The sequence below is a fragment of the Microcebus murinus genome, chromosome 16 (assembly GCF_040939455.1).
Source record: "Microcebus murinus isolate Inina chromosome 16, M.murinus_Inina_mat1.0, whole genome shotgun sequence".
Taxonomy (NCBI): domain Eukaryota; kingdom Metazoa; phylum Chordata; class Mammalia; order Primates; family Cheirogaleidae; genus Microcebus; species Microcebus murinus.
In genome coordinates, this window is record NC_134119.1 from 61,227,221 (window position 1) to 61,255,148 (window position 27,928).

Here is a 27,928-nt window from a genome sequence, read left to right on the forward strand (position 1 = left end):
AGGAGGCAGGTCCAAGGTCCCCTTCCGTCCCCCCTTTTCCCGTTGCCCTCGAGGCTCTGTTTACAGGAGACGGGAGCCCTGGTTACAGGAGAGGAACCCGGGTGTCCGGGCTGGGCTCGTCGTCACGGCTTCCAGGAAGCCCCCTCCCCCGCCCCTTGCGAGTGAGTCACGGGCGAGCGCGAGGCCGCAACCGTGCCAGGGCCGCCCAGCTCACGGGACCGGCCGGGAAGGCCCCTCGGCCCCAGCAGGCGCCGCAGCAGGGATTCCCCCCCGCTCTCGGCCGAGGCAAGTCCGCGTGGAACCTGGCAGAATCTCCCCACCTCAGTGCGCAAGCCCGCGGACGCGGATGAACTTTGCGCCATTGTCACTGCGTTGATTTCTCCCCCAATTATTTGCACTCAGGGCGGCCAGCTCACCAAGACCTACTTAAAAAATAAGTTTTCTTCCCAGATCTGAACAGTTTTCACTTAAGGCAACCCTTTGATAAGAAAAGACTTGCCAGTATGACAATGGCACGGCCTATGATAAGAGAACCAGCCAGCCAGCAGCTGGGGATGGATGACCCCTTCCTTCCACCTTAAAACAGCTTGCAATCGAGGCAACCCTCCACCGTAATAAAAGACCTCCATCTCCCCGATTCTGGAGCTTCCTCTCGGAGGGCAAACCTCTTAACATACTTCAAGGCCACGGTATTACGCCGCGGCCATCCACTAGCTGGAACTAGGGGAGGAACTTGACCTTGGTTTCCTCCAGCGTCAACTGGGCACAATAATGAATACATGAGAAGCGCCCAGAAGCATGCCCAGCCCAGAGGAAGAAATCAGAAGTGCCATTATCTGCGTCAGGGTGCGGGGACAGCGGCCCTGGGAACTGCGAGAAGAGGCCCCGTTCCAGAGTCGCCAGGTGTCGAGATCCCACCGACCCACCCAACCCCGGCCAGGTCTCCTGATTTGGGCCGTTAGGCGTGAGATCGAGCCCGGCCCGCAGGTCTCAGAGGAGCAGTCCCCGCCAAGGACTGCTGGTGTCCTCTCTGCGTTTGCCCCTGCGGATTCCTGTCTTCCAGTGGGTGCTTGTTTCTATTTTTCTCCTTTTTTTCTTGTTTCTTTATGTGACCCTCCCGTCTCGCTTCTCCTGAATTTGTCTCTCTGGGACCGTCTCTGCCACCTCCTCTCCTCGCCTATTTCTCCCTTCCTCTGTGTCTCTCTCTGCATCTCTCCCTGTCTCTGTGTCTTCCACCCCGCGAGTCTCTCTGGGCCCGTGTCCGTCTGTCCGGCACGCGCAGGCCTGGGCCTCTGCCCCCGCCTCCGTCCCAGTTCCCGTCTCCGCGCCTAAGTCTCCAGCCGTGCAAACTGGGCAGGTCCCCCCCACCACCCCACGCAGTCCCCGCCCGGTCGCGCCGCTCCGCGGGCGCAGCTCAGGCGCGTCCTGGCGCGGGGCCGGCGGAAGGGAACTGGCCCAGGGCCGCCGGGCTGCGCCGGGGGCGCGCGTCCGGGAAGCGCCCCCCGGCCCCGCCCCGGCCCCGCCTCCGGCCCGGCCCGCCTCCCGCCGCTTTAAAAGGCGGGCTGTCGCCGCCAGCCGCAGCCTGGTTTCAGCGCTCCGAGTTTCGGCCGATCCCCTCATGGCCACTCGCGCCGCCATGGATCTCTCTGCCCTCTACGAGGTGAGTCCCCGCCGGCCGCACGCTCAGGGCCCGCACGCGTCCCTGGCTCTAGCCCCGCAGACTCTGCCGGCCGGGCGCCTGCCTCCCTCCTGGCCCGGCCGGGCCCCTGCCGCCCTTCCCGGAGCTGCCTAATTGTCGCGATCTGGTTTACTGAGCGACCCTGTCCCCGGTCTCGGCCCAGACACGGCGGGCGGCCCTGGAGGCGGGAAGCCGGAGCACTTTTCTCGGCGCAGGGCTGTCAGGCGGCGGAAACGGGCCCGCACCTGGCTCGCTCGAGGAGTTGCCGAGGGCGCGGTTTCGCGCGGAGGCGTAACTGGGGCTGAAGTCCCAGGGCGGGGGCGGCCGACTGCTGTCCCGCCACCCCCTGCGCGTAGTTCTTTGGGGACTCTCAAACCGAGGGGATCCGGAGTCCTGGGTCAACTTTGCCCGGCTCCTCCTGTTGTGAAACTGGAGAACCCGCCCGCGGGTCATATCCGGGGAGGCCCAGAGGCTCAAAATTGGGACACGGAGGTGCGCCCTGACTTTGGGGCCCCCTCCTGACCCAGTCGGGGGGGCCGGGGTCCCTGGGTCCCTCGGGGTAGGCTTCAGGCTTCAGTACGTGGAGCCTCCGGTCGGGATCCGGAACCAGGGCTACCTGCGGGCCGGGCGGGGCGCGGGCCGGAGCCCACAAACCGGCCCGGCCAGCTCTCGAAGTGCCCCGCAGCTGGGGCGGGGTGTCGCCCTGTGTTTTCGGGTGTCTTAACCGACCCCTGTTCCCACAGAGCCTCCTGTCGCTGGGCACCGACATGCCATCCGACCAGGGAGGGACCGAGCCCAGCCCAGGCTGGGGCCCCTCGGGACTCTGGAGCCTGAGCTCACCGGACTCCAGCCCGGCTGGGGTCACCTCCCGCCTGCCCGGCCGCTCCACCAGCCTGGTGGAGGGCCGCAGCTGCGGCTGGGTGCCCCCGCCCCCTGGCTTCGCACCCCTGGCTCCCCGCTCGGGCGCCGAGCTGTCGCCCTCGCCCACCTCGCCCACCGCGACCGCCACCGCGTCGTCCCGCTACAAGACCGAGCTGTGCCGGACCTTCTCCGAGAGCGGGCGCTGCCGCTACGGCGCCAAGTGCCAGTTTGCCCACGGCCTGGGGGAGCTGCGCCAGGCCAATCGCCACCCCAAGTACAAGACGGAACTCTGCCACAAGTTCTACCTCCAGGGCCGCTGCCCCTACGGCTCACGCTGCCACTTCATCCACAACCCCAGCGAGGACCTGGCCGCCCCGGGCCAGCCCCATGTGCTCCGCCAGAGCATCAGCTTCTCCGGCCTGCCCTCCGGCCGCAGAACCTCGCCGCCACCCGCCGGCCTGGCCGGCCCGTCCCTGTCCTCGTGCTCCTTCTCGCTCTCCAGCTCCCCCCCACCACATGGGGACCTTCCGCTTTCACCCTCCGCCTTCTCTGCTGCCCCTGGGACCCCTGTGGCACGAAGAGACCCCACCCCAGCCTGTTGCCCTTCCTGCCGAAGGGCCACTCCTGTCAGCATCTGGGGGCCTTTGTTGGGTGGCCTGGCTCGGAGCCCGTCTACACAGTCCCTGGGATCCGACCCCGATGACAGCACCAGCAGCGGCAGCAGCTTGGGATCCGACTCGCCTGTCTTCGAGGCAGGGGTTTTGGGGCCGCCCCAGCCACCTGCACCCACAGCCCCCCGGAGACTCCCCATCTTCAATCGCATCTCCGTTTCTGAGTGACAAGCGCCTGCCCAGTGCAGATCGGCTGGATCTTGAGGGGAGCCACTCCTCCTGTGGGGACCTGGGGGACTCTTAATTAAGTAGCCCCCCTTCCAAAATGCATTAACCTATCTCCTGACCCCACGCTGGGGCGGGTCCTCAGTGTGCAAGCTCAGTGTTCATGGTGTTGGGGGACGCTGTGTTTTCTGGGGTTCTTGTTTTTTTAAAAAAACCAAAACTGTAGCATATGTGAGGGAGGCAATGAGTCCTCCCTCCCCATCTCCCCCTGCCCACATCTGTCTCCCGGGATCTTACACGTGCTGTGAAAACAGGCCCCTCCCCACTTTGCCTAGACTTGAGGTTCCAGTGCCTGGGGTGACTGGAACCTCCCCCGAGGGGGAATCCTGGTGCTCATATTTCCCTCCAAAAGCAAGTAGCCAAAGCCATTGCCAAACCCCTCCTCCAAATCGATGGGCCCTTTATTTATGACGTTATTTATTCTAATAAGATTTTATAGTATTTATATATATCGGTTTGTCTGCTTCCCTTGTATTTTACTTCCTCTTTTTTTGTAATGTTGGAAACGATGGCATAATTATTGTTATAAGTATACTACAATAATATATTAAGTAATATATATTGTTACCTTAAATGTCTATTTTTGTGGATTTTTTGGAATTTTTAAATAAAAGAAATCTGCGTGTGAACTGGAATCCTGGCTCTTCCTCCAGCTAGAGGCTGTGAAGAGAGGGGAGGGATGGTGTGACTTTTTTTTTTTTGAAGTCAGTTGGTTCCTCCAAAGTCCTTCCCTGAGCTGAGCCGCCCTGCGGCGCTTACCTGGCAGGAAGTGACGTCACCGGGCCCGGCCGGCCACCTGCGAGGGCGGGGCCAGGTGAGGTCACCGGGTGGGAGCCGGGAGAGCTTGTTCCCGGCGTCGGGGGCGCGGCGCCCGCGTCCTGTCTCGGGCTCCTCGGCCCAGCGCGCGGGCGGGGACGGGGACGGGATGTTTCCGTCCCCGCGGGGCCAGGCCGCGGGCGGGGCCGGGCGGGGAGGACGGAATGTGCCGGCGCGAGCCGGCGGGCGGGGCGGCCGCGCTGCGGGGGGCGGGTGCGGCCCTTCGGGACCCGAGGGGCTGCGGGACTCCCGACTGTGTGGACTGTTGGGGAGAGAGGCTTTGGGGTCTCGATTCTAGAGTCTCAGCGCCCTGGAATCTCAGGGTCGCAGACGGCGGGGACGCGGGGACCGCGGAGTGGCAGCATGGAGGCCTGCTGGGACGCTGGGCGTTCGGAGTTCCGGGAGCCCCAGGCCTCCGACTCCGACCCGGGCCGGCCTCGCGAGACCCGCGAGCGCGGGCCGCGGCCGCGCGTCCCCGACCATACAAGGCGAGAGGCCGCGGGCGCCGCCCCCCGGCCGGGGGAGCCCGCGCCCGGAAGCCGCCCTGCGTCAGCGCCGCGCCCCTCCCTCGACCCCCTCCCCTCTCCCCTCCTCCGCCCAACTTCCCCTCCTCTCCTCCCTTCTCCACACTCACCCCTCCTCCTCCCTCTCACTTCCTCCTCTCTGCACCCTCCTGCTCCCCCTTCTGTTCTCTCCCCCTCTCCAACTCCACCCCTGCCCCGTTCCTCCTCTCCCCCTGCCTTGCAGCCTCCTCTTCCTCTTGTCCCTCACCCCTCCTCTCCTTCCAGTCATTCTTTTCTTCTTGCCATGGTCCCTCCTCTCCACCCTTTCCCTGCCCTCTCCCTCCGCATTGTCCCCTTCCCTTCCCCAACCCCTCCTCATCCTCCCCTTTCCCCTCCTCAAACCCCCCTTGCCTTCTCCTGCTTCCCTGGCCCTCTCCTCCCGCCCACTGGCATACTTAGACCTTTGGTCTCCTCTTCCTGGAAACAGCCTCCCTTGTGGGAAAGGGCTCCGGCCCTGAAGTGTAGGAAAGGGTTAGGAGAGAGAAGGAGCTAGAAACCCAGAGACCCAAAGGCTTTGGAGAGGCAGAGAGCAAGAGCAAGCGATGCAGAGACGTTTGCAGGAAGCACAAGAAAGACATCTCTGGTCCTTCCTTCAGCCAAACAGATTCTCTGCCCTTCCAACAAAACAAAACAAAACGAAAAAAAACTCTCATGTAAGAAAATGACACCTACCACCAGCTAACCAGTGCTCAGGCCACATACGTGGGAGTCCTTTTGACTCCTCTCTCAAATGCACACCCCAGCCAACAGCAATCCTGTCTCATCTACCCTTAAAATATCTACTGGCTGGAGAGGCAGGAGGCAGGAGGGGAGAGGTGGGAGAATAGCTTGAAGCCAGGAGTTTGAAACCAGCCTGGGCAACATAACAAGACCCCTTCTATGTCTAAAAAAAATAATCCTAGCTACTAGGAAGGCTGAGTGGGAGGATGGCTGGAGCCTTGTGGTTCAAGGCAGCAGTGATCTGTGATTGGCACACTGAACATTAGCCTGGGTGACAGAGCAAGACCCCATCTCTTTAAAACAATAGATCTAGAGTCTACCTTCGAGTCCCCATCCCCCATGATGCTCACTGTGGACCTAATCCACTTGTACCTTCGTAGCAGCTGTCCCTCGCTCCCCCAGTCTCTGCACCTGCCTCTGCCCCTGATCTCTTTCCCTCCCCCCCAACCCCCACACAGGGGGACAACCAAAGGAAACCTGTTAGGAGACCTGAGTCAGTTCACATAAAAGTCAAAGTCCTAAGTCCTCTCCACATGAACTGCAGTCTGGCTCCTGGCTCCTACCCTCCCCCTCTGTCCCTAGTTACAGTGGCTTCCAAACTGCTCCACCAACAAGTCTAGTCTGGCATGCTTCAGCCACAGGGCCTTTGCACTAGCTGTTTGTTCCCTTTGCCTAGAACACACCCCCTGGGGTCCTCATGGCTCCCTCTCCTCCTTCAGGTCTCTGCTCAAATGTTGCCTTCTCAGTGAGACTGTCCTTGACCACTACTATTGCAACCCACACCCCGTCTCCCACTCCCCCATCCTCCCTGCTTTCCTTTTCCCATGACATTTATTGCTAGCTAACACAGAGTGTACTTAATTCTCACGTTCATAGCAATCTGCCTCCCCGCTAGAATGTCTAGTCCTGGGACAAGGGTCTACTGAGTCACTGCTGTGTTAGCCACACCTAAATGGAGCCAGGCACACAGTATTCAATATTTAATGGAAAAAAAATATTGATTCAGAAACAGAGAAGAAATGCAGTTTTGGTTTTCAACAGGGGTTGGAAAACTCCAAGACGGAAAAACATAAAGAAAAAGGCACTATATGTACAATTTGCCCAGAAACGTCTCTACGAAAGTCTTGAACTGACATTTGCAGACTCCATTCAGCGCCCAAGGCATCTAATAAGAGGCGATGCCGCCCCCTGGCGGCTAGGACGGAAACGGCATCTTCCCGCCATACAGAATACCCGAACGACCGCCCCAAAGCCTGGAAATTCACAACGTGGAAATGTGCATTCCTCCGAGTCTGCAATCCCCAACCCCCGGGCCGCAGAGCTGCGCCGCCGTCACACCCGTCAGTCGGTGGAGAAATTGTCTTCCATGAAACTCAGGGAGCGGGGGCACGGGGCCGCACTGCAGAAGGTGAGCAGTGACCGAAGGAGCGAAGCCGGGCTTCTGTATTTACCACCGCTCCCCATCGCTCGCATCACCGCCTGAGCTCCGCCTCCCCTCCCCATCCCCGCCCTCCCCAGAAAGATTGGCTTCCATGAAACCAGTCCTTGGTGCCCAAAAGGGTGGGGACCCACCGCAAGTGACGTAGATATTTTGGTAGCTTTACATGACATATAAATTTATAATGATCTGGTGAGAACTAAAAGTGCTCCAGGTGAGGATCGAACTCACAACCTCGGCATTGCTCCGCTCGCACTGTCATATAAGTACCGCGCGCTAACCGATTGCGCCACTGGAGCTTCGGCCGCACCCCTGCGCCACAGATTACTTCAGTCATTCATAGCCATGTGACCTCACTGGCCAGCTCCGCCTTGTGTTACATATGCAAATAGAAATCTCCGGTTTAACCAATAGGAGAAAGCGCACGAACGGTTCCGGCTTCTCACGCTTCGCAGGCCCTTGCTGTAAAAGGGAAAAGTCAGCGAGGCGCTTGGAATGTGAGGGAGTAGCCTGCCTGGGGACTCGCCTCCTCATGAATATTCAGAACCAGGGGAGGAGGGGTCTTAACCCTTCGCTGGCTGGCCGGCCGGAAGGTGGCCCCTCCCCCCCACGGGCGGGAACAGGATGTGAGCCCGAGCGGCCGGGGGGAGGGGAAGCCCCGGGCGACCGCCCCCCGCCCCACATCTGGACCGGACTCCCCAGCCCCAGATGTGGTGCCGCCGCCATGCCACCCACCCAGGAGCCGGAGGGGTCCAAAATCTCGGACCCGGGCGCCCGGAATTTGCGCCTCGCGTCTTGAGAGACCCCGAAACCCAGGCCCGGCGCCCAGGCTAGAGAACTTCAGACAGCCAAGCGCCCAGCGCCCCCTCCTGGAGCCCGGGAGCCGGGGAGCTCAGCCCCGCGGGACTCTGGCGGCCGGGCGTCCCGCAGCCCGGCTGGGCGAGGTCAGGATCCGGGGCCGCAGGGTCCCTCCAGGGTTCCCGGAGATCCGATCCCGAGACCCCAGGTTGGAGGGACTCGGGCGCCAGGTCTGCGGCGCTCCGACCAGGCTGTGGGCTGCCGCGTCGACCGCTCGCGGGGACCCGGGCTCGGGGCCCCTGGCTGGCGCCCGGCGGCGGTTCGATCCCCGCCGCTAGAGCTGGGGAAGCCCGCGGACCCGCCCCCACAGCGCCGCCCTGCCTAGGGGCCCTACCTAGGGGACCCCGGAACTCGGGTCGCCAGCGCCCCGTCTCGGACTCCGGAGTCGCGGCTCCTGGAACCAGCCCGGCCGCGGACGCCGAGAGGCGGGGCTGCGGGACCGCGCGCCGGAGGCCCGCACTCTGGTTCCCGCAGCCCGAGGCCCGAAGTGCCCGGCCCGAGTCTGGGCTCCGCACTCCCCGGGGACGCGCTCGCGCCGAATAGGAAGCCGGCCGCCCGGGCCGCCCGGGGAGGTGAGGGGGAGGCGAGGGCCCGGCGGCCGGGCGGGGGGCGGCGCCGCGGCTGAACAATGAGGGGGCGTGCCGGCGGGGCGAGCCCGAGCGCGGCGGGGCGCGGGGCGGCGGGGGTGCGGGCCGGCGCTGGGGAGCCTGCGGCGGGGGCGGCGGTCGGGTCGCGGGGCACCGGCCGGAGGGCTTCGAGGGCTGGGCCAGCGCCCCGGCGCGCAGCCCCTGGCGGGGGAGGGCGCCGTCTGCAGGACCCTGGCATCCGGTCCCCAGCCTCCGCCCTCCCCTGGGACCCGCGGCCTCCCGCCCACGGCTTTTCCCAGCCCTGCCCCTCGCCCTCCGCTCCAGCCGGAGCCCCAGCGTTCCCAGGATCCCGAGCCCGCGCCCGGACGGCCGGGCTCCCAGCTCCCGCGACTGCAGGCTTCCCCCTCTTTGTCTCAGCCTTTCCATCTTCTTCTCTGGGTTCCCTCTCCTGGTCCCCCTCTTTCTGTCACCGTGCCTGCGCCTCCCCCGCTACTTACTCCCAGGGGCCCCTCCCTGGGTTTAGACTGCGCTCCCGCCTCCCAGCCCCCGACTGAGCGCGGCGGCCGGGAGCCCATGGGGTCCGGGTCTCCGAGCCGCGGGTCTCTCTGCAGGCCCGCCGCGCCGCCCAGCCATGCCTGAGGGAGCCCGCGCCCCGAGCCGGCCCAAACCTAGCCCCAGCCCCGGGTGTGGCCGCAGAGGTGAAGTGTGTGACTGTGCGACCGAGTGTGACACTCGGACAGGTGAGCGCGGGACGCGGGCCGAGCCTGTGGCCCCTTGTTCCTTCTTCACTCTCGACGCTGCAGGCTGGCCTGGCGCAGCGGGACCAAGACCACCCCAGCCCCACGGGCACGGGCAAAGCTCGAGTCTGGTGGGGAGGCAGGCCCATCCCCAGTCAGTGACAGGCCAGAGGGGGAAGCCCAGGGGAGTGACAGGGCTGTGGTGGGGAAAGCCCAAGGGTGGCTGTGAGAGCCCAGGCTGGTAAGTCAGGGGGGCTTCCTGGAGGTGCAAACTGAGAATTGGAAGATGAGGAGGAAAAAGTTAGGCAGAGACAGGGAAGAGTATTCCATATGCAGGAAACAGTATGTGCAAAGGCCCTGAGGTGAGCAAAGGCTGCTTGTTTAAGTAACTGAAGAAGCTGAGTGTGACTGGAACAGGGACTGGAAGAAGAGGTGTGGCGTGGCAAGAGAGCTGGCTGGGGAGATCTGTAGTGGCCACGTTGCGCAGGGCCCCGTGGAGCTAAAGAGTTTGGACTTTTATCTTGAGGGTGTGAAGTGGTTACACTTGTGGGAGTGACAGGCTCAGATGGTCAAATTAATAAAGATCTCCCTGGCTGACGCATGGAGGTGGATTAGAGGGATTGAGGGCAGAAGGCTGGAGAGGATCCTGATGGGAGACTGGACCAAGGCAGGGCAGCGGGGAGGGGAGCAGGGCCATGGGAAAGCTGTCGACCAGGTGTGGGTGGGTGTGGGGGCAGAATGCATGAAGGGCTGTGGGAGGTGACACTTGGAGACCTTCCCTGACCTCCTGTTCCCCACCCCAGCAGCACCTGCAGCCCCCGCCATGGCCTCCCCCCGGGGTTCTGGGAGCTCCACCTCTCTGAGCACAGTGGGCTCTGAGGGGGACCCCGCCCCAGGGCCTCCCCCAGCCTGCTCAGCCTCCAGGCCAGAGCCCCTCCCGGGGCCCCCTATCCGCCTGCATCTGTCGCCTGTGGGGACCCCGGGTTCAGCAAAACCCTCGAGGCTGGAGCGAGTGGCCCGAGAGATCGTGGAGACGGAGCGGGCCTATGTCCGGGACCTGCGCAGCATCGTGGAGGTGAGGGGCCAGCACCTGAGGGCAGCGGGGACCCGGGCGCCCCTCGTGCCCCTGCAACCCGGTGTCTCCACAGGACTACCTCGGCCCTCTGCTGGATGGCGGGGTCCTGGGGCTGAGCGTGGAGCAGGTGGGCACGCTGTTCGCCAACATCGAGGACATCTACGAGTTCAGCAGGTCTGCGGCGGGGGACGGCGAGGCACTGGCTGGCGGGGAGAGCTGTCTCCTAACCCAGACCTTGCAGCCCCACAGTGCCCTGTGCAAGCTGCTACAGGGGGTGTCGTGACATTGGGCAGGGATCGTGACACGGTGTAAGGACCTGAGTGGTGGAGGAGACAAGAGTCAGAGGATCTGGATGAGGCCCAAATATGGGGACAGGGTCCAGGCATTGGGATGGGGTCTCAGTACCATCAGGTCTGGGCTCACAATGAATCCGAGAAGCATGTGGGGCCCGAAGCTCAGGACAGTGTGAGCATTTGTGTGACTACTTAAGTCCCGATTTGCCAGGACCTTTCCCAGTTTCAGCGCTGAAAGTCCCTCATCCTGGGGACTGCTCGGTCCCTGACCAACCAGGATGGTTGGTCCCCCCAGTAAAGAGGATTCTGGGGTCCAAGGATCAACAAGATCTCAGGATCACAGCAGGATCTTAAGATCATCATAGCTGTGGGGGTCACAGCACCTCTCTCCCCAGGGCCCTGGCGCCCCTCTCTGGGACATGACATGACTACCCTAGGCTCACAGCAGCTGTGATTGGATTTCAGGCCAAGGAATGTGATGCCGTTCAAGGTCAAAGTCAAGCAGGTTATGGTCGCCCATGTAGCCATTGGAGACCCTTCCTCCGGACACGACATCCCCTTAGATCCTGGCAACCATTAAGCCCCCAGCCCCAGTGGACCGTTGGGGTGTCTGCCTCCTGGAGTCCTCCCATGGCGGGGGTCACCGAGGCGGGGCTGGTCCTGACCCTTGCCCTCTCCCCGCAGTGAGCTGCTGGAGGACTTGGAGGGCAGCAGCGGCGCACGGGGCATCGCCGAGTGCTTCGTGCAGAGGGTGAGCGGGGGCAGGGCCCTCGGTCTGGGCTGGGGCCTGGGGAGGGGGAGAGGCCCAGGCTAGGCTGGAGGCGGGGCGTGGGCAGCCGGGACCTGGGGTCTCCCTGACTCCCATGTCACCCGCAGAGCGAGGATTTTGACATCTACACATTGTACTGCATGAACTACCCGAGGTGAGGGGTGGGGAGCCCCTGCTGGGCCCCAGGCCGCGCCCACGAGCTGATGTGCCAGCCCACGTCCCTCCACCCCAACCCGTCTAGCTCCAGCCCGTGCCAGGCCAGGACAGTAACCAACCTCTCCCCACTGCCCCTCACCCTGCCAGACCCTGACTGTCCTGAACCCTGGCCACTCCCTCACCCCCTCGAGCCCCGCCCACCGGAGCTGCCAGCCCCCCTGACCTGTGCTGTGCCCCCAGCTCCCTGGCCCTCCTCCGGGAGCTGTCGCTGTCTCCGCCAGCAGCCCTGTGGCTGCAGGAGCGCCAAGCCCAGCTTCGCCACTCGCTGCCGCTGCAGAGCTTCCTGCTGAAACCCGTTCAGCGCATCCTCAAGTACCATCTGCTGCTGCAGGTCAGCGGTGGCCCTGGGCGCCCGGCTGGGGGCGGGCAAGGTCCTGTCCGCTGACCACCTGCTGCTGTGCCTGGAGGGTGGACCCGAGTTGGGAAGGCAAGGGCCCGCATCCTCCCGCTCTCGGGGCCAGCCGTGCACCTGGGGGGCATCTGGTCCCTAGAAACTGGGAGGGTCTTGCTGGCAGTGGGGACGGGCCCCAGCTGAGCCCACCTTCTGTCTCTTTCTCCATCTCTGCCTCTACCTTTCTGTTTCTGTCTGGCCGCGGTCACTGTCATGCTCTTGCTCGCCTCCCTGTGTGCCTGGTGGCCGTCTGGCAGGAACTGGGGAAGCACTGGGCGGAGGGCACAGGCAGTGGGGGTCGCGAGACGGTGGAGGAAGCTATTGTGTCCATGACAGCGGTTGCCTGGTACATCAATGACATGAAGCGCAAGCAGGAGCACGCCGCACGCCTCCAGGTGGCCCCAGGGTGGGCTGGGGGCTGGGCGGGCGGGTGTCAGTGCTTCAGAGGAAGCCCGGAGGGCTGGCTGGGACAGCGTGCCCCGTTGCTAACCCCCGTCTTGGCGTGTATGGATGTGCGTGCCGCCTACCCACACGTGTCTCTGTGCCCTGCGCGCTGGCGGGGTCCGGCAGGAAGTGCAGCGGCGGCTGGGTGGCTGGACGGGCCCCGAGCTCAGTGCTTTCGGGGAGCTGGTGCTGGAGGGCGCGTTCCGCGGTGGCGGAGGGGGCGGCCCCCGGCTGCGAGGGGGCGAGCGGCTGCTCTTCCTGTTCTCACGGATGCTGCTCGTGGCCAAGCGCCGGGGGCCGGAATACACCTACAAAGGACACATCTTTGTGAGTCTGGGGACGGGAGTGAGGCCAGAATACCACCCTTGAGGTGTGTTCCGTGTACTATACCCGTATGCCTAAAGGGGTGGGCCGGAGGACAGCCTGGCTTAAAAGGCCCACATTTTCTTGACTTCAAGATTGGGAACGTGGCTTAATAAGGAGGGATGAGGCCAGTGGGCTGCAGAGATAGTGATGGAGGGAGGCTTGCAGGGGGGAACCTGGATTTGCCCCCAGGCAAATGTCTTCACGAGGGTGGGGAGGGAGAGAGCAGAGCCAAGCCTGGCTGAGGGGGGGAAGGGGACCTGCCATACGGGGCACTTCTTCCTAGGGGGTGCGGCTCCACACACACCTATCGGGTATCTGACGGTAGCACTCTGGGCCTGCGGGCCCTGTCTCCATCCAGTGCTGCAACCTCAGTGTGAGCGAGAATCCGCGAGACCCTCTAGGGTTCAAGGTGTCTGACCTGACCATTCCCAAGCACAGGCACCTGCTCCAGGTGAGCACAGGGTGGGCTGGGCCGGCAGGGCTCCCCCCAGCCCCGAGACCCTACACTGGCTCCTTGACCCCACTCTCGCCCCACCCCCAGGCCAAGAACCAAGAAGAAAAGCGGCTGTGGATTCACTGTCTGCAGCGCCTCTTCTTCGAGAACCACCCCGCCTCCATCCCTGCCAAGGTACAGCTCCTGCCACAGCTGGGGGCCCTCGGGGTGCCAGAGACACCTCTCCCCCGAGAGTACTAGAAGGCCCTCTGAGTGCAGGGGTGTTCTTTTATAACATGATCCCTGAGAGTGCAGAATTACGCTTACTGGGTTTGAATTCTAGCTCTGCCACATTCTGCTTTGTGACCTTGGGCAAGTAGCTTAACCTCTCTGGGCCTCAGTTTCCTCACCTGCAGGTATAATAGCATCACCTCCTAGGGTTGAGGTGAGGACTAGTGGTCATCAGCCACGTACTTTGCCTGGCCTGTAGAAGCCCCCATTAATGGCAATGCCTGGTGCTCAGAGCATCCTCCCTGCGGTGCTCGGAGACTCACCTGCTCAACCCTCCTCCTCGTCTCTTGTAGGCAAAACAAGTTCTCCTTGAAAACAGCGTGCACTGTGAGTTGGGGCCTTGGGTCGGGAGGGTGTGGAAGTAGAAGAATTACTTGTAAGAAAAAGTAGGCTATTAGCCCCAAAACTCTCCCTCCAGGTGCTCCAAAAAGTAAGCCTGTCCCAGAGCCCCTGACACCCCCGCTTGGATCTCCCCGACCTCGAGATGCTAGAAGTTTCACTCCTGGACGGAGGAACACAGGTAAAGGAGGGGAACCCTGAGTCACCCCCCCAGCCCCCTCCGCCCCCCAGGACGGTGGAGCGGGGCTCATGGTGGGCTCTGACCCGCTTCCCCTGTAGCTCCGTCTCCTGGCCCTTCTGTGAGTCGCCGCGGCCGCAGGCAGTCTGGTAGGTACCTACCACCTAAAGGTGAATGAGGGATCAGGGTGGCATCTGGGCTCCTGACATCACTGTGTCCTCCCCCCCAGAGCCGGTGAAGGACCCCGACGCCGTGTTCCCACAGAACGGTCAGTGACTGCCCCAGCCCAGCCTGGTCCATCGCTGTCTGTCCCCCAGGGTGGCGGGGCAGCTCACCAGTTCTCAGGGGTGACTGTCGTTCCCCTATATATCACTAACTCTTTCTGTTTCTCATCTCTCCATCCCCAGCCAAGCCTGGATTCAAGGTAAGCGATATCCTGGGATAGGGTCGGGGGGCCTGGACCCCTGGGTCTGACGGAGAAGGGAGTGGGGCTCAGATTCCTCCATCTGGGGAGGCTTCTCAGCTCTTGCCCTCCATCCCTTCCGCCCCCCCCCCCCAGCACGCTGGCAGCGAAGGGGAGCTCTACTCCCCGGCAGAAACTCAGCGGTCAGTTCCAGCGTCCGGACCCCCGGAGGAGCTGGAGGACGCCGGGCCCCCCACGCTGGACCCTTCTGGGACCTCAATCACTGAGGAAATCCTGGAATTGCTCAACCAGAGAGGCCTTCGGGATCCAGAGGTGAGCTGGGCGTCCCATCATGGTGACCTTGGGGCTCTGGGCTTGGGCAGACACAGACCGGGGCCCAGGGGGGCGGGGTGAGCCCCGCCTGAAATCTTTGGTCTCTTTCCCTGTGCCCACTACAGCCATCCGCCCATGACATTCCCAAGTTCCTAGGAGACTCCCAGGTGCCGGGTGACAGTGAGACGCTCACATTCCAAGCCCTGCCCAGCCGGGACTCTTCAGAAGAGGAAGAGGAGGAAGAGCTGGAGATGGATGAACGGGGGCCTTCCCCGCTCCACGTCCTAGAGGGGCTGGAAAGTTCAAGTGCAGCTGAAATTCCCAGCATTCCCTGCCTTACCAAAATTCCTGACGTACCCAACCTCCCTGAAATTCCTGGCCATTCTGAAATTCCCGAAGTTCCCCGCCTTCCTAGTCTCTCTGACATATCCAGTGTTTTTGAAATGCCCTGCCTTCCAGCCATACCTAGTGTCCCCGACATTCCCAGTCTTTCCAGCTCTCCTGCCCTCCCCGGTGACGCCTGGCTCCAGGGACCTCTGCAGGAGCCAGCTGAGGTTCTAGCCTCCAGGAGAGAACTGTTTCCTGGAAGCAATCCCAGAAAACTGGGAGAGCCCCCACTAGGAAGCAGGGCAGGGCAGGAGGAGGATGAGGAAGGGGTGTCATTCCCAGATTTCCAGCCCCAGGACAGCAGCCGACATCAGGGATTCCCAGAGGAGCTGGAATTCCGCTCTTGCTCAGAAATCCGGAGCGCCTGGCAGGCACTGGAGCAGGGACAGCTGGCCCGGCCAGGCTTCCCAGAGCCACTGCTGATCCTGGAGGATTCGGATCTGGGTGGAGACAGCAGGAGTGGGAAGGCAGGAGCCCCGAGTTCGGAGAGGGCAGCGTCCCGGGTGCGAGAGTTGGCCCGGCTCTACAGCGAGCGGATCCAGCAGATGCAGCGAGCGGAGACGCGGGCATCAGCCAACGCCCCCCGCCGCCGGCCGCGGGTTCTCGCCCAACCCCAGCCATCCCCCTGCCTGTCCCAGGAGCAGGCTGAGCCAGGTGAGGTCTGGCTATGTGGTTGGCAGGGGTGGCCCAAGCTGTGGGCATCAGTCCTGACTCGATCTTCTTTTTGTATACAGGGCCCCTGCCTGCCTTTGGACACGTGCTGGTGTGTGAGCTGGCCTTCCCGCTGACCTGTGCTCAGGAATCTGTCCCCCTGGGCCCTGCTGCCCAGGTTCAGGCTGCCACACCTTTGTCCAAGCAGGGAGGCCGCCTGGATGGCCAGGGTCTGAATGTTTCAGATTTGCCTGAGCAAGACCAACTGGGCATCCGCGTTCCTGCTACCACCCCTTTGCCCGAGCACGGAGGCCTGCAGGATACCCAGGCTGCAGACACCACCCCGTTGCCCAAGCAGGAAGGCCCCCCAGACAGCAAGGTTCCAGCTGTCACCACTTTGTCTGATCAGGGCCACTTGGAAATCCAAGTTCCAGCTACCACCGCTTTGCCTGAGTGTGGAAGCCACATGGATGTACAGGTTCCACCTACCGCCTTTTTGCCTGAGCCGGGACACCACGTGGACAGCCAAGTTCTAGCCACCGCAGCTTTGCCCGTGCAGAGTTGTTCTGATGTCCTGGTTTCAGCCGCTGCACCAGTGCCCAAGCAGGAAGGCCACCTAGACAGTCCGAGCACAACCAGCATCCCAGTAACTGAGCAAGGTTCCAGGGATGTTGAGGACCCAGCCACCGTCTGCGGTGACGCCATCAGCCCTCTGCTAATGGGTGGAAGCAGCCTGCACCCCCAGATCCCAGCCCGCGCCCCACTGCCCTTGCCACGTGACCTCCCAGACATTCAGGTTCACGGTACCTCACCATCACCTGCACACGGAAGCCACCTCGACCATCACATCCCAGCCGACACCGCACTGTCTTCGCCCCAAGACCTCCCAGACGTTCAGGCTCCCGCTGTCACACCTTTGACCCCACCACAAGGCCTCCCAGACACCCAGAGTCCAGCTGTTGCACCTCTGCTTCAGGAGCAAAGCCTCTCAGATGTACAGGTCCAAAAACTCACACCCTTGCGGGAGCAGAAGAGCCTCACAAATGTCCCCGTTCTGGCTGCCATGCCTTTACCTGAGCAAGGAGGCTCTCTGGACACGCAGGGCCTGTGCCCCGGCCCAGTTCAGACCACTGTGGCTTTGTCCAAACCAGGAGGCCACTCATTCTCCCATGTCGCCAGGTCAGAGTCTTCAGACTTGACCCCGCCCCAGAGCCCCCCGCCCCCCAGCCGCCAGCTCCTCGGCCCCAACGCAGCTGCCCTCTCCAGATACCTGGCAGCTTCGTACATCAGCCAGAGCCTGGCTCGGCGGCAGGGGCCTGGGGGAGAGGCCTCCCGGGGCCCCTGGTCCTCCTCTGCCCCCACGTCCCGGGCACCTTCGCCACCGCCCCAACCCCAGCCCCCGCCACCCCCAGCCCGGCGGCTCAGCTACGCCACCACGGTCAGCATCCATGTGGGGGGCGGGGGGCGGCTGCGGCCAGCCAAGGCCCAGGTCAGGTTGAACCACCCTGCTCTCCTGGCCCCCACCCAGGAATCCGTGGGCCTTCGCAGGGCCCAGGGGGCTCCGGATGCCCCTTTCCACACGTGAGTGGGGACACGAGACTTCCCAGAAAGCGAGGACGCAAGCCAGATGCCACAGACCCTCAGAACTTCACTCAGATGTCCCGACACTGAACACAGATCTAAAAGTTGCCGCAGCTCCGGGTATCTGCCTTGGTGAATGGCCCTTTTTGCCTTGATACAGCAGGGTGGGGAAGGGGATGTCATAATATCTTATTCATTCATAAATGTGGAATTACGAGTATTTTCCATTCTGGAGGTGGTGGCGGGAGATGATAAGGAATGGGAAGGTCTGACAAAGAACAAATCAGTGGTTCTGGAAATCTGGGAATCTCAAACTCCTTTAAGAATGATTAGAAAGTGGACCCACTACAAGTTGTACAAATGGGTATATGGTTTCACGGGGTTTGTGAACTGCTGGACTGATGTACATCCAGGAAGGCAAAGTAGACCCCTGGAAATTCACTCCCTTAGCAGTTCATGTGCCCACCCAGTCATTGCCCCCGCCCCCGCCCCTGCCATCTCTTCATGTGTCCATCCAGCTGTCCTGCCATCTCTCTCCCCTTCGTCCACCTATCCTTCTTCTAGAAGATTGTTATCTCACCCATCTGCCTTGCTTGTCCAGCTGTCTCTACCCTATCCGTCCATCATCCTGACCCCATCCAGCATTCCATCCTCCATCAATCCATCCATCCCTCTCCCATCCCACCCACTCATCTTCACCCAGCACCTTCCATTCAGCCATCCATCCCTCCTTCCCTACTCTGTGTCCATTCATCCATCTGTTCAGTTTCCATACTAGCTCCATACCCCTCATTCACCCAACCGTCTCCCAGTCCATCCACCCAGCCATCTCTAAAGCCACCCATCCCTCCTTAATTGGATTCTTCTGGGTCTTGGTACTACTTTCCTTCAGAGACTGTCCCTTGCTAACAACAGAGTGGATCAGGTTTGAGCTTAGGGAAAAGTCCGTCCCACATCTGTCCGATTTCCCTTGGCAACCCTCACCCCCATGCTCATGAATATCCCAATTCTTGTGCCCACCTACATGCATCAGATCCGTCACTCTCCCCCCCATTTGAGGCCTCTACAGTTCCTCCACGTGCCCCCTCCCCTGCACATAACTGAGGTCCGTAGAGACAAAAGGCTTTTATGTTGGGATCCTTCTGCTCCTTGCTCCAGCAGTGCTATGCCCAGTGAGAAGCATAATTTAAGCAGTTTCTTTGGTGATACTAGCCTGCATCAAACACCTAACCTCTTGTGGTTTAGCACATTTTCTGTTTAATCTTCCCCTGGAATTCTCAAGCTCCCCCATGTCTTAGCTACGAATTTGAGTCCCATCTTTTTTACTTATTTGGTGTGTGACCTCCCTCTGAATCTGTTTTCTCATCTACAAAATGGGGACAAGAGCTCCTGCCTCGTAGGAGCATCGTAAGGGTTCAGTGAGCGTGTGCTCTCGCTTCCCAAGTGTGTTTCCTGCGACACGAGAGTCATCGGTCTAATCACAGACCTACAGGATCTAGTCCCAACCTACCGAATCAGAACCTCCAGGGCAAGAGCCTAGGGACCGGAACATTTAGCAATCGGCTAACAGCAAAAAAGCTGAGTTATATTGAGTACTAACGACATATGAGTTTACAGTCACTTTATATGAACTTATTGGCTGTGAGTCCTCAAAACAGCCCTAAAAGGTAAGTGAGGATGGGTTGTTTTTTGAGACAGTCTCACTCTGTTGCCTGGGCTAGAATGCTGTGGCATCAGCCTAGCTCACAGCAACCTCAAACTCCTGGGCTCAAACAATCCTCCTGCCTCAGCCTCCCGAGTAGCTGGGACTACTGGCATGCGCCACCATGCCCGACTAATTTTTTCTGTATATTTTTAGTTGGCCAATTAATTTCTTTCTATTTTTAGTAGAGATGGGAGGTCTCGCTCAGGTTGGTCTCCAACTCCTGACCTTGAGCGATCCTCCTGCCTCGGCCTCCCAGAGTGCTAGGATTACAAGCGTGAGCCACCACGCCCAGCCTTAATCCTCAAGTGAGGGAACTGAGGCATAGAGCAGAAAAGGAACTTGCCCAGTCGCACAGCTGGCAGGGGCAGAGCTGGGACTGGAATCCACACAGGCTGGCTCAGGTCTGCGCTCTCCAGTTTGTGCATCCTGTCCCTGGTGTTCTTGCCACTGGGGACACAAGAGGGAATGCAGCCTTGCCCGCCTGATGTTTGTAGGTCGGTGCTCCGTGGGCCCAGGGGGTTCTGCTGCTCAGCTGAGGACGGTGGCCCACACAGGCCTGGCTCCACAAACGTCAGCTGCTGGTGTCTACTCATTGTTTACTGCTGGCTACTGTGCGCCAGGGCCTGGGCTGAGTCCTGGGGCCCTGTCGTGGCTGAGGTGGACTCCTCAGCCTGAAGTGACCGAGGACTCCGTGGTTGCAGCCTCCTGAGGTCAGGACCCAGGCCGGCCCTCCCCTCCTCCGTCCCCAGCTGCGCATTCCCAGCCGCCTCCAGCTGCACATTCCCTGCTGAAGGAAAGTTCCCAGCCTGGCCCGGGCTCCCAGCGGCGCCGGAATTCCCGGTATTTGAGGAGGCAGGGAGGGAGAAGGGGCCGTCTCCTCCAAGGCCTGGAGTGGGGAAGGAGAGGCGAGCCCCCTCTGCAGATGCGTCCCAGCTGTGGCCCTGGGAGGGAGCCAGGAGCCTCAATAAGGGGGTCTGTGGACCCTCTGGGAGAACCGCAGGCGCCAGGCCCGCCCCTCCCTCCAGTTCCACCACCTCCTCAGGAATTACCTTTCTTGCTGGCCTGCCCCAGTGACAGCCCAATCATCTTTAGAGCTACAATCAAATCAGGCTCAAAAAGGACAAGGGTGTGCCTGTAATCCTAGCTCTCTGGGAGGCCGAGGCAGGCGGATCGCTCGAGGTCAGGAGTTCGAAACCAGCCTGAGCAAGAGTGAGACCCGTCTCTACTATAAATAGAAAAAAATTGGCCAACTAATATATATAGAAAAAATTAGCTGGGCATGGTGGCGCATGCCTGTAGTCCCAGCTACTCAGGAGGCTGAGGCAGCAGGATTGCTTGAGCCCAGAAGTTTGAGGTTGCTGTGAGCTAGGCTGACGCCATGGCATTCACTCTAGCCTGGGCAACAAAGTGAGACTCTGTCTCAAAAAAAAAAAAAAAAAAAAGGACAGGGGTGGTGCCTGCTGCTCTCTGGGACATTCAGGTTAATGCCAGCTAAACCTAGTTAACCCAAGTTAACTGCAGCTCCAGTGCAAAACTTGGCAAGCTGCAGAACATTTTGCTAGTAGGGGTTTTCTCAGATAATACGGGGACGCCCACTCACCAAGCTCACAAAGATGTAGATACATCCAGCAACACAGCCTAGCACCCAGTTCGTGCACCATGACCCTCCTTTACTTTTGCGTTTCCTCCAATCAGAGCTGTCCCCTAGGACTTTCCTCCATGATGGAGTTGTTCAGTCGTCAGTGTGGTCCGGGGTGGTAGCCATACCTGGCCTCTGTGGCTATTGTATCAAGTAGCGTAGGTACATACAAACAGGGCAAGTGCATGGAAAGTCTCAAGTTGTAAAACTTTCTTCCTCAATCAACATTCCAGCGCAGCACTTCCCAACAGGCTCACTTAACATCCATGGGTGTTTGGAAACTGTGACTTTAAGTGAAAATTTGTATAATGAAACCATTTTTTCCCTCCTTATGATGAAACAACACTGAAGGAAACCACTGTTGTTCTAGGACCTGATGTTCATGTTTTGCTTAAAGTTGCAGTTTCCAAGAATCTATCCTTGACATCAAATGAGGACTTCTTGCCCAACTCCTACTCCAGCAGTTTTTCCGTTGTTTGTGACTTCTTGGGAAAGAGAAATGTGCTGTAGTCATTGCAATGCCCTCAAATCAGCACAGGGGCTCAAGGGAAGCCAATAAGTAAGGAGATAAACATCAGAAAACCAAGTCAACAAGACATGGTCTCCCAGCTTATTTCCTACTCTAGCAGATACTGGCTCAGATGTCCTCTCTCAAGGAGGGTGGGCCACTTGACCTCTCCAGGCTAGGTCAAGTACCTCTGTGGGTCCCACAGCTCCCTCTGCTTTTCCCCTAAGTGGGGTACCCTGGGCACTCTCCCCAAATTGAGGGCCATATGGCAGGGATGGGGGATCCTGGGCGGATCTCTGGCAGCCTAACATAGAGCTAAGAACCTGGGTTCTTCCACAATTCAAATACCTGTCTGAATGCCACTTTTTTTTTTGAGACAGTCTCACTTTGTTCCCCCGGCTATAGTGCTGTGGCTTCAGCCTCACTCACAGCAATCTCAAACTCCTGGGCTCAATCCTTCTGCCTCAGCCTCCCTAGTAGCTGGGAATACAGGCATGCACCACTATGCCCGGCTGTTTTTCTATATATTTTTAGTTGGCCAATTAATTTCTATTTTTAGTAGAGACGGGGTCTCGCTCTTGCTCAAGCTGATTTCGAACTCCTGACCTTGAGCTATCTGCCCACCCTGAACTCCCAGAGTGCTAGGATTACAGACATGAGCCACCACACCCTGCCCTGGGTTTTCCTATATATTTTTAGCTGTCCAAGTAATTTCTATTTTTAGTAGAGACAGGGTCTCACTTTTACTCAGGTTGGTCTCAAACTCCTGAGCTCAAACAATCTACCATCTCCGCCTCCCAGAGTGCTAGGATTACAAGTGTGAGCCACCGTACCAAGCCTCAATGCCACTTTTTATTTTTCTTTCAGCATATTATGGGGGTACAAATGTTTAGGTTACATATATTGCCTCTGCCCAAGTCAGAGCTTCAAGCGTGACCCCCTCCCGGATGGTGCACACTGTACCCAATAGGTATGAATATACCCTCCTCTCCGACATTCAATGTTACTATATGTGCACTTAAGTGTTGGTCAGTTAATAACAATTTGGTGGCTACTACATGTGGTGTTTTGAATGCCATGTCTTCCTTTTACCGTGTGCCCCTGGGCAAGCTACTTCTTGATATTTTTCCTTTCCTCTTCTACAAAAAAAGGGGGGGAAACACCTAAAGGTGACTTACTCCACAAGCAACACTTCACTTTTAGGTATTCCCTACATCCACACCAGTGCTGTGCCACACAACTGTCTACGATGGAAACACGTGGTACAGCCTGGCGTGGTGGCCTCTGGTAGCAGCTGAGAGCTCACTGTACACTGGCTCGTATCACACGGCAGGCACAAGAGATGGACAAGTCCTCAGACCCCATAAAGAAAAAGCTGCCACGCTGAGCACAATGGGGACCTGCCTTAAGGAGGCCAGGGAGGTCCTTTCACCAGAAGGTACTGTTGACACCTAAAGGATGAAGCCAGTCATGGGACTGATACACAAAGACCCTGATGGGAAAGAACAGAAATGCAGGCTGACCCGGCCTGGCTAGTGACTGGGCAGAATGTGGGTTTCTTAAACCTGAGGGTCCCCTCTCCTCCCAGGTCTTAACACCTACACTACAGGTTGAAATTAAAAAATATTCTCAGCCAGGCATGGTGGCTCACTGCATGTAATCCTAGCACTTTGGGAGGCCGAGATGAGTGGATCTCTGAAGGTCAGGAGTTAAAAACCAGCCTGAGCAAGAGCGAGACCCCGTCTCTACTAAAAATAGAAATTAATTGGCCAACTAAAAATATATAGAAAAACAGCCGGGCATGGTGGTGCATGCCTGTAGTCCCAGCTACTCGGGAGGCTGAGGCAGGAGGATTGCTTGAGCCCAGGAGTCTGAGGTTGCTGTGAGCTAGGCTGACGCCACGGCACTCTAACCCAGGCAACAAAGTGAGACTTTGTCTCAAAAAAATTCTTCTCCCAATACAGACATGGCCCTCAGTTGCTGACTTCACAGATTTCACCCAGGTAGTTTCTCATCATCTTTGAAAGATTACTGATCTTACACATTTCTTCTGCTCGTCCCTAACATGCCAGCAGCAAAGGTACTAAAAAACAAACAAACCCGCAAGAATAACTCATATCCACCAAGACCTGCCTACACACCAGACTCAACAGAGACATAAGTGGACAGAGACTCCCCACCTGCCACTGCCACCCCTACCTGTCCACACTAAGCCCAGGGTGATCACTTCTGAGAAGGGTTAAAATCCAGACTGGTAATAGGCTGAGGGTGTTTCCTGTGTTTCACCTGGTAAAAGACCCACTACCACAGAAGACCACACACAGTCCTTAAAACCTTAAAATCCTACTACCATTTTTTATTATACAGGTAAACCCTAATCCTCGTGATGGGTTTATCGGTAAGATTTCTGGTAGCGAGCACGGGCACCAGGGCCTCCAAACTTTTTGGATTCGCAGCGACGGGGGTCAGCTACCAGCAGGGTCCGATCATACTGGATGAGGATGTCTTTGATCTCCTTCTTGGAAGCCTCATCCACATCTGAAGATGACAGTAGGGGCAGAGATTCCGATAATCACAGGGAAGTCCTTGACTTGGTCCCCACACACCCACCCACCCAAAGGGAAGGACCCATTCTCACTCACATTTTTGGTAATAGGCCACCAGGGCTTTGGAGATGGACTGACGGATCGCTGCAAGGAAGACACGATAAAAGGGTACATGAGCTTTGTGAAGGCCAAAGACTAGGGCCCTGCTCCCAGAGCCACACACCCAGTTCCTGAGACTCACCATAAATCTGGGCCACATGACCACCACCCTTCACACGGACACGGATGTCCACACCAGCGAACCGCTCCTTGCCCAGAAGCAGAACAGGTTCCAGTAGCTAGACGAACACAGAGTATGAGTAAAGTTTTACACCACAACCTGGGCAGCTTAGCCGTCTCACTGAGCACTCCTCTATTGTGTGGCTTCTGCTACCACCAGCCTCAACGTACTAGTGGAAGTGGGTCACAGGCCCCTCTACAGAGCAAGGGGAGAAGGGAAGATTTAAAGCAGCCAAACAAGAGACTGTTGAATTGACAAGAAAGGAAACCGGATCTGGGCTCCCTCCTACTTGTACCCCTCTCTGAACCTCAGATTCCTCACCTCTAAGACCGGTTCTTAGAATGCTTAACAGTCAAGGAGCAGTCTAAAGCAACCACTAAGGCTGTTTCACACAATGGAAAGCCATTCCTGGACTGTTCAGGTGTTTTTGGGTTCCCTACCTGAACTTTCTGCCCTCTGAGCCTCACACCAATTCGCAGAGAAATTACAATTAATTACACCACAACCTGTGCTATGTCCTTCCCTTACTAGCTCTAGGTCTTTTGCCAGTGACCTCTGCCTTTTTTTTTTTTTAAAGAGATGGTGTCTCCCTGTGCTGCCCAAGCTAGTCTCAAACTCCTGCCTCAGCCTCAGCAGCTGGGACCAAAGGCAAGTATCACTACACCCAGCTTGGACAGTTCTGCTTTGCTGACCTTCAGCCTCATCTCACAGGTCTCCTTCTGACTCCTTTTTGAAGCCTTCGCTGGGATCCACATCCCAGCCCTGACTACTTTGGATCAGTTTCTGGTATTTGGTCCAGTCCATCTTCACCACTAGACTTCGAGTTCCACAAGGGGCCATCTGGGTCACTGTTGTGGCTGTGTCCCCCAAACTCACCATTGGGTATACACACAAATGCTTCAAATAAACTGACAGCCAATAAAAATAAATCACTTATTCCACATCTGCTACACAAAGAGATGTTTCTTATTAAATTCTAACTGACCCTGCAATGTAGATATTCTTTTCTTTTCTTTTTTTAAGCCAGTCAAATTTAGCAGGGGGGAGGAGTTGAATACCAACTTTAGTGACACTAATGTTAATAAGTTCTGATAACCCACTGTCATCAGACCAGCCAATATTCTTTCCTTTTAAAAGCGATGGGCTTTAAGAAGAAATGAATACGTCTTCATACATGTCAAGCTTACAAAAAGAACCTTAACTTACTCTCACAATGCTTCAGGACAAAAACTATCATCATTTTACAGATGGTGAACCCACACCATCTGTAAAATGATCACTTGCATGAAATAACAGGTACAAGCAGAAATCAGACCCTGGTCTCTCCACTCTGAGCCAAAGAAACCGAGAGGCCCAAATAAGGAGATAAGGAACCCCTTTTCACAGGCAAACATTTAAACAGCCCAAATTCAAGTTCTTTTAATACTTATCAAACACCTACAGTATCCAAAACCTGCTTTAGACACTTAAGATTTGTCTGAAACAAAACACTGGTTTCTGTCTTCAGAAAAATCTATACTCTAAGAGTGAAAACATACCATAAGGTCACATAATCTAGTGTTCCCCGTGCTACCTGGGTCCTTACAGTTGGGTGGGCTTCCAAATCACCCACGTTTCAAGGCAACCCTTTAATGTTCGACACCCATGTTTTAAGTCTCTTAACTCAGTTTTTACATCTTCTGACTCTCAAGCCTACCTCTACTGCCAAACATCCTACTTTTCTACCTCCAACTCAGCTTCTAAACATCTCACTGTTGATACCAACTCTCTTCAGCTTCCAAGAGCTACATCTCCGTCTCCAAGAGTCCTCCACTCAACGCCCGTCCCCGATCCCAGCACCTTGTATTGCAGCGTGCGCGGCTCAATCATCTCCAGGGGCCGCCCGTTCACCTTGATGAGGCCATTGCCGCGTTTGCAGTGCGCCACGGCTGTGGCCGTTTTCTGTGGGAAGACAAGAAATAGCCGGGCCGCGTGAGATTTGGGCGGGCCCCGGCTCCCGGGCCGACCCCAGATTCCTGCCCATAGGCTTTTCCCAGACCCCGGTCTTTGCCGACCCCTCCCATCAGACGTTCGGCCTACCTTGCGTCCGAAAACCTGCACGGACTGCAACGGGCCCTTGGACGGCATGGTTACTTCGGGCGTGGACTAAAGATGCTCACCGCGCGGCTCCACAACCGGAAAAGGAAAGCCTAGGCCTAACCAGAACGCTTTTCAGGGTTTGCGCAGGCGCCTTGAGCGCGGCGTCGCGACAGGATGGAGCTTTACGGCTCACGTTGTAAGTAGGGGGCGGGGCCTATGATTAGCGGCGGGAAGGCCGCCGGGAGCTCAAAGAGGGCGGGACCTGGGAGGCGGAAGGGGCGGGACCTGAGAAATGCAGCGTGGAGACTGAGGACAGCCGTGTGAAGGACTGACGTGTGGTGGACAGCCTCGGTGGTTGTTGGCTCTCGTTTGCATTCTGGCTCTTTAATAATGTTAATATAAGCGGTTCTCACCCTCGCGCCACCTGTAATCTTCCTCCCCTCTAGATTCCGTCCTCTCAGAATCCCCCTCCATCAGAATCTTCCCTCCCGAATCCACTGCAAGAAATCTGGCGGGATTCCCAGAACCCTGTCCCCCCTAGAACGCAACTCCTTCGACAGTCTTCTCCCGGAATTCTTTCTCCCCAGAGCCCTTCCCCAAGAATCTGCCTTTCATCAGAATTTGCTTCCTTTCTCAGTCTCCTCTGTCGTAATCTCTCTGTGCCATAATCCTCTCAGAAGCCCATCCCCAAATGCCCCTCCTCAGAGCCCTCGCCCTAGACTCCTTTCTCCCTGACTCGCCCTCCACTCAGGATCCACTTCACCCCAGCCAGCCTCTCCAGAATCTTCCTCTCCTCAGGACCCACCACCCCTGGAATCTCCCTCCTTCAGAATCTCCCTCTCCCAGCAAATCCCAGAAAACCCATCCCTAGAATCCCCTGTCACAAAATCTTCCTCTCTTTAAGACCCAGTCCCTCAAAATCTACCTTTTCCCAGAATTTACTTCCCTTCAGAGACTCCTCCGATGCAACTGCCTCCCCTGGAATTTTCTTCCTCTTAGAATCCCCATCTCCTCAGAGCCCTCCCTCCAGAATTCCCCTCTTCAGGGTCCCTACCCTAGGATCTCTTTCTCCAGAATCCCCCAAAGCATCTCTTTACTCTCCCCAATATCACCCTCCATGCTAGGCTCCACACCCCACTGAATTCTCCATCCCCAGCCCCCCCAGTCCCATCTGAGGAACCCCAGGATTGTCCCCTGATTCCTCCCCAGACGCCCCCACCCTACCCAAAATTCTTCCCAGCCAAGCAGCTCCTCTCATAGGACCAGAGGGAGCCCAGAGTTGCCTCAGTTTCTCTGGCAGCACAGGGTCTGGGGTCCAAGGTTCAAATGGGGTGTGGTGGCCACAGAGGGTGGAGACTGGGTGGAGACTGGAGGGCAGGTCTAGGGCCACAGAGAAGAGCCTCCAGCCCAGAGTCCAGCTCCAAAAGGGTGAGACAGGAAGAGGGGCTATGGGATGGAAGGAGGGAGCACCCAGAGGCAGATCTAGGGGGACACAGACACAGCACAAGAGAGAGGTAGGCACACATGGAGAGGGAGAGACAAAAGGACCAAGAGAGAAGAGAAGGAGAAAAGAGTGACTGGAGTAGTCAGAGATGGACCCAGAAAACAAGCCCGGTGACAGAGATTCAGAGGCAGAGAAGTCAACCCTCAGAGGGAAAGAAAGAAAGACAGATACAGGCAAGCACAAAGTTTCTAAAATACTCTTGAGACAGAAATAGAAATGGAAACAAGAGCAGAGAAGCCCCCAAATATGCACCTGGAAACACAGGTTATGGCTAGCACGGGTGCGCACACACTCTGTTCTGTCCGGGCCTGTTTCAGGGAGGAGGGCATAGTTCAAATTCTCCAGTCTCTCCAGACTGACCAC

At 58.4% G+C, this 27,928-nt stretch overlaps 3 protein-coding genes and 1 non-coding gene across 4 annotated transcripts; 2 read left to right on the plus strand and 2 right to left on the minus strand.

The window, feature by feature from the left end:
* The first annotated feature begins 1,578 nt into the window (after window positions 1-1,578).
* ZFP36 (ZFP36 zinc finger CCCH-type) lies at window positions 1,579-4,064 on the plus strand. The gene is made up of 2 exons (XM_012774638.2): window positions 1,579-1,660; window positions 2,422-4,064. Exons 1-2 carry the CDS (start codon window positions 1,619-1,621, stop codon window positions 3,376-3,378), a joined length of 999 nt encoding a protein of 332 aa, XP_012630092.2. The 5' UTR covers window positions 1,579-1,618; the 3' UTR covers window positions 3,379-4,064.
* A 3,114-nt stretch (window positions 4,065-7,178) lies between these two features.
* Window positions 7,179-7,271, minus strand: TRNAI-UAU (transfer RNA isoleucine (anticodon UAU)). Its single transcript is given in 2 exon segments — window positions 7,179-7,214; window positions 7,234-7,271. It is a non-coding gene; the product is annotated as a tRNA-Ile (tRNA).
* A 1,291-nt stretch (window positions 7,272-8,562) lies between these two features.
* Window positions 8,563-17,508, plus strand: PLEKHG2 (pleckstrin homology and RhoGEF domain containing G2). The gene is made up of 18 exons (XM_020283445.2): window positions 8,563-9,157; window positions 9,961-10,229; window positions 10,303-10,403; window positions 11,207-11,273; window positions 11,399-11,445; window positions 11,688-11,838; window positions 12,156-12,293; window positions 12,469-12,669; window positions 13,067-13,159; window positions 13,250-13,336; window positions 13,726-13,759; window positions 13,851-13,952; window positions 14,051-14,098; window positions 14,179-14,217; window positions 14,357-14,373; window positions 14,509-14,685; window positions 14,811-15,726; window positions 15,807-17,508. Exons 1-18 carry the CDS (start codon window positions 9,049-9,051, stop codon window positions 17,306-17,308), a joined length of 4,098 nt encoding a protein of 1,365 aa, XP_020139034.2. The 5' UTR covers window positions 8,563-9,048; the 3' UTR covers window positions 17,309-17,508.
* A 5,979-nt stretch (window positions 17,509-23,487) lies between these two features.
* RPS16 (ribosomal protein S16) lies at window positions 23,488-26,215 on the minus strand. Its single transcript, XM_012774635.3, has 5 exons — window positions 26,062-26,215; window positions 25,822-25,923; window positions 23,944-24,040; window positions 23,799-23,846; window positions 23,488-23,694 (listed from the first exon to the last, which is right to left on the minus strand). Exons 1-5 carry the CDS (start codon window positions 26,107-26,109, stop codon window positions 23,549-23,551), a joined length of 441 nt encoding a protein of 146 aa, XP_012630089.1. The 5' UTR covers window positions 26,110-26,215; the 3' UTR covers window positions 23,488-23,548.
* Between the last annotated feature and the right edge of the window lie 1,713 nt (window positions 26,216-27,928).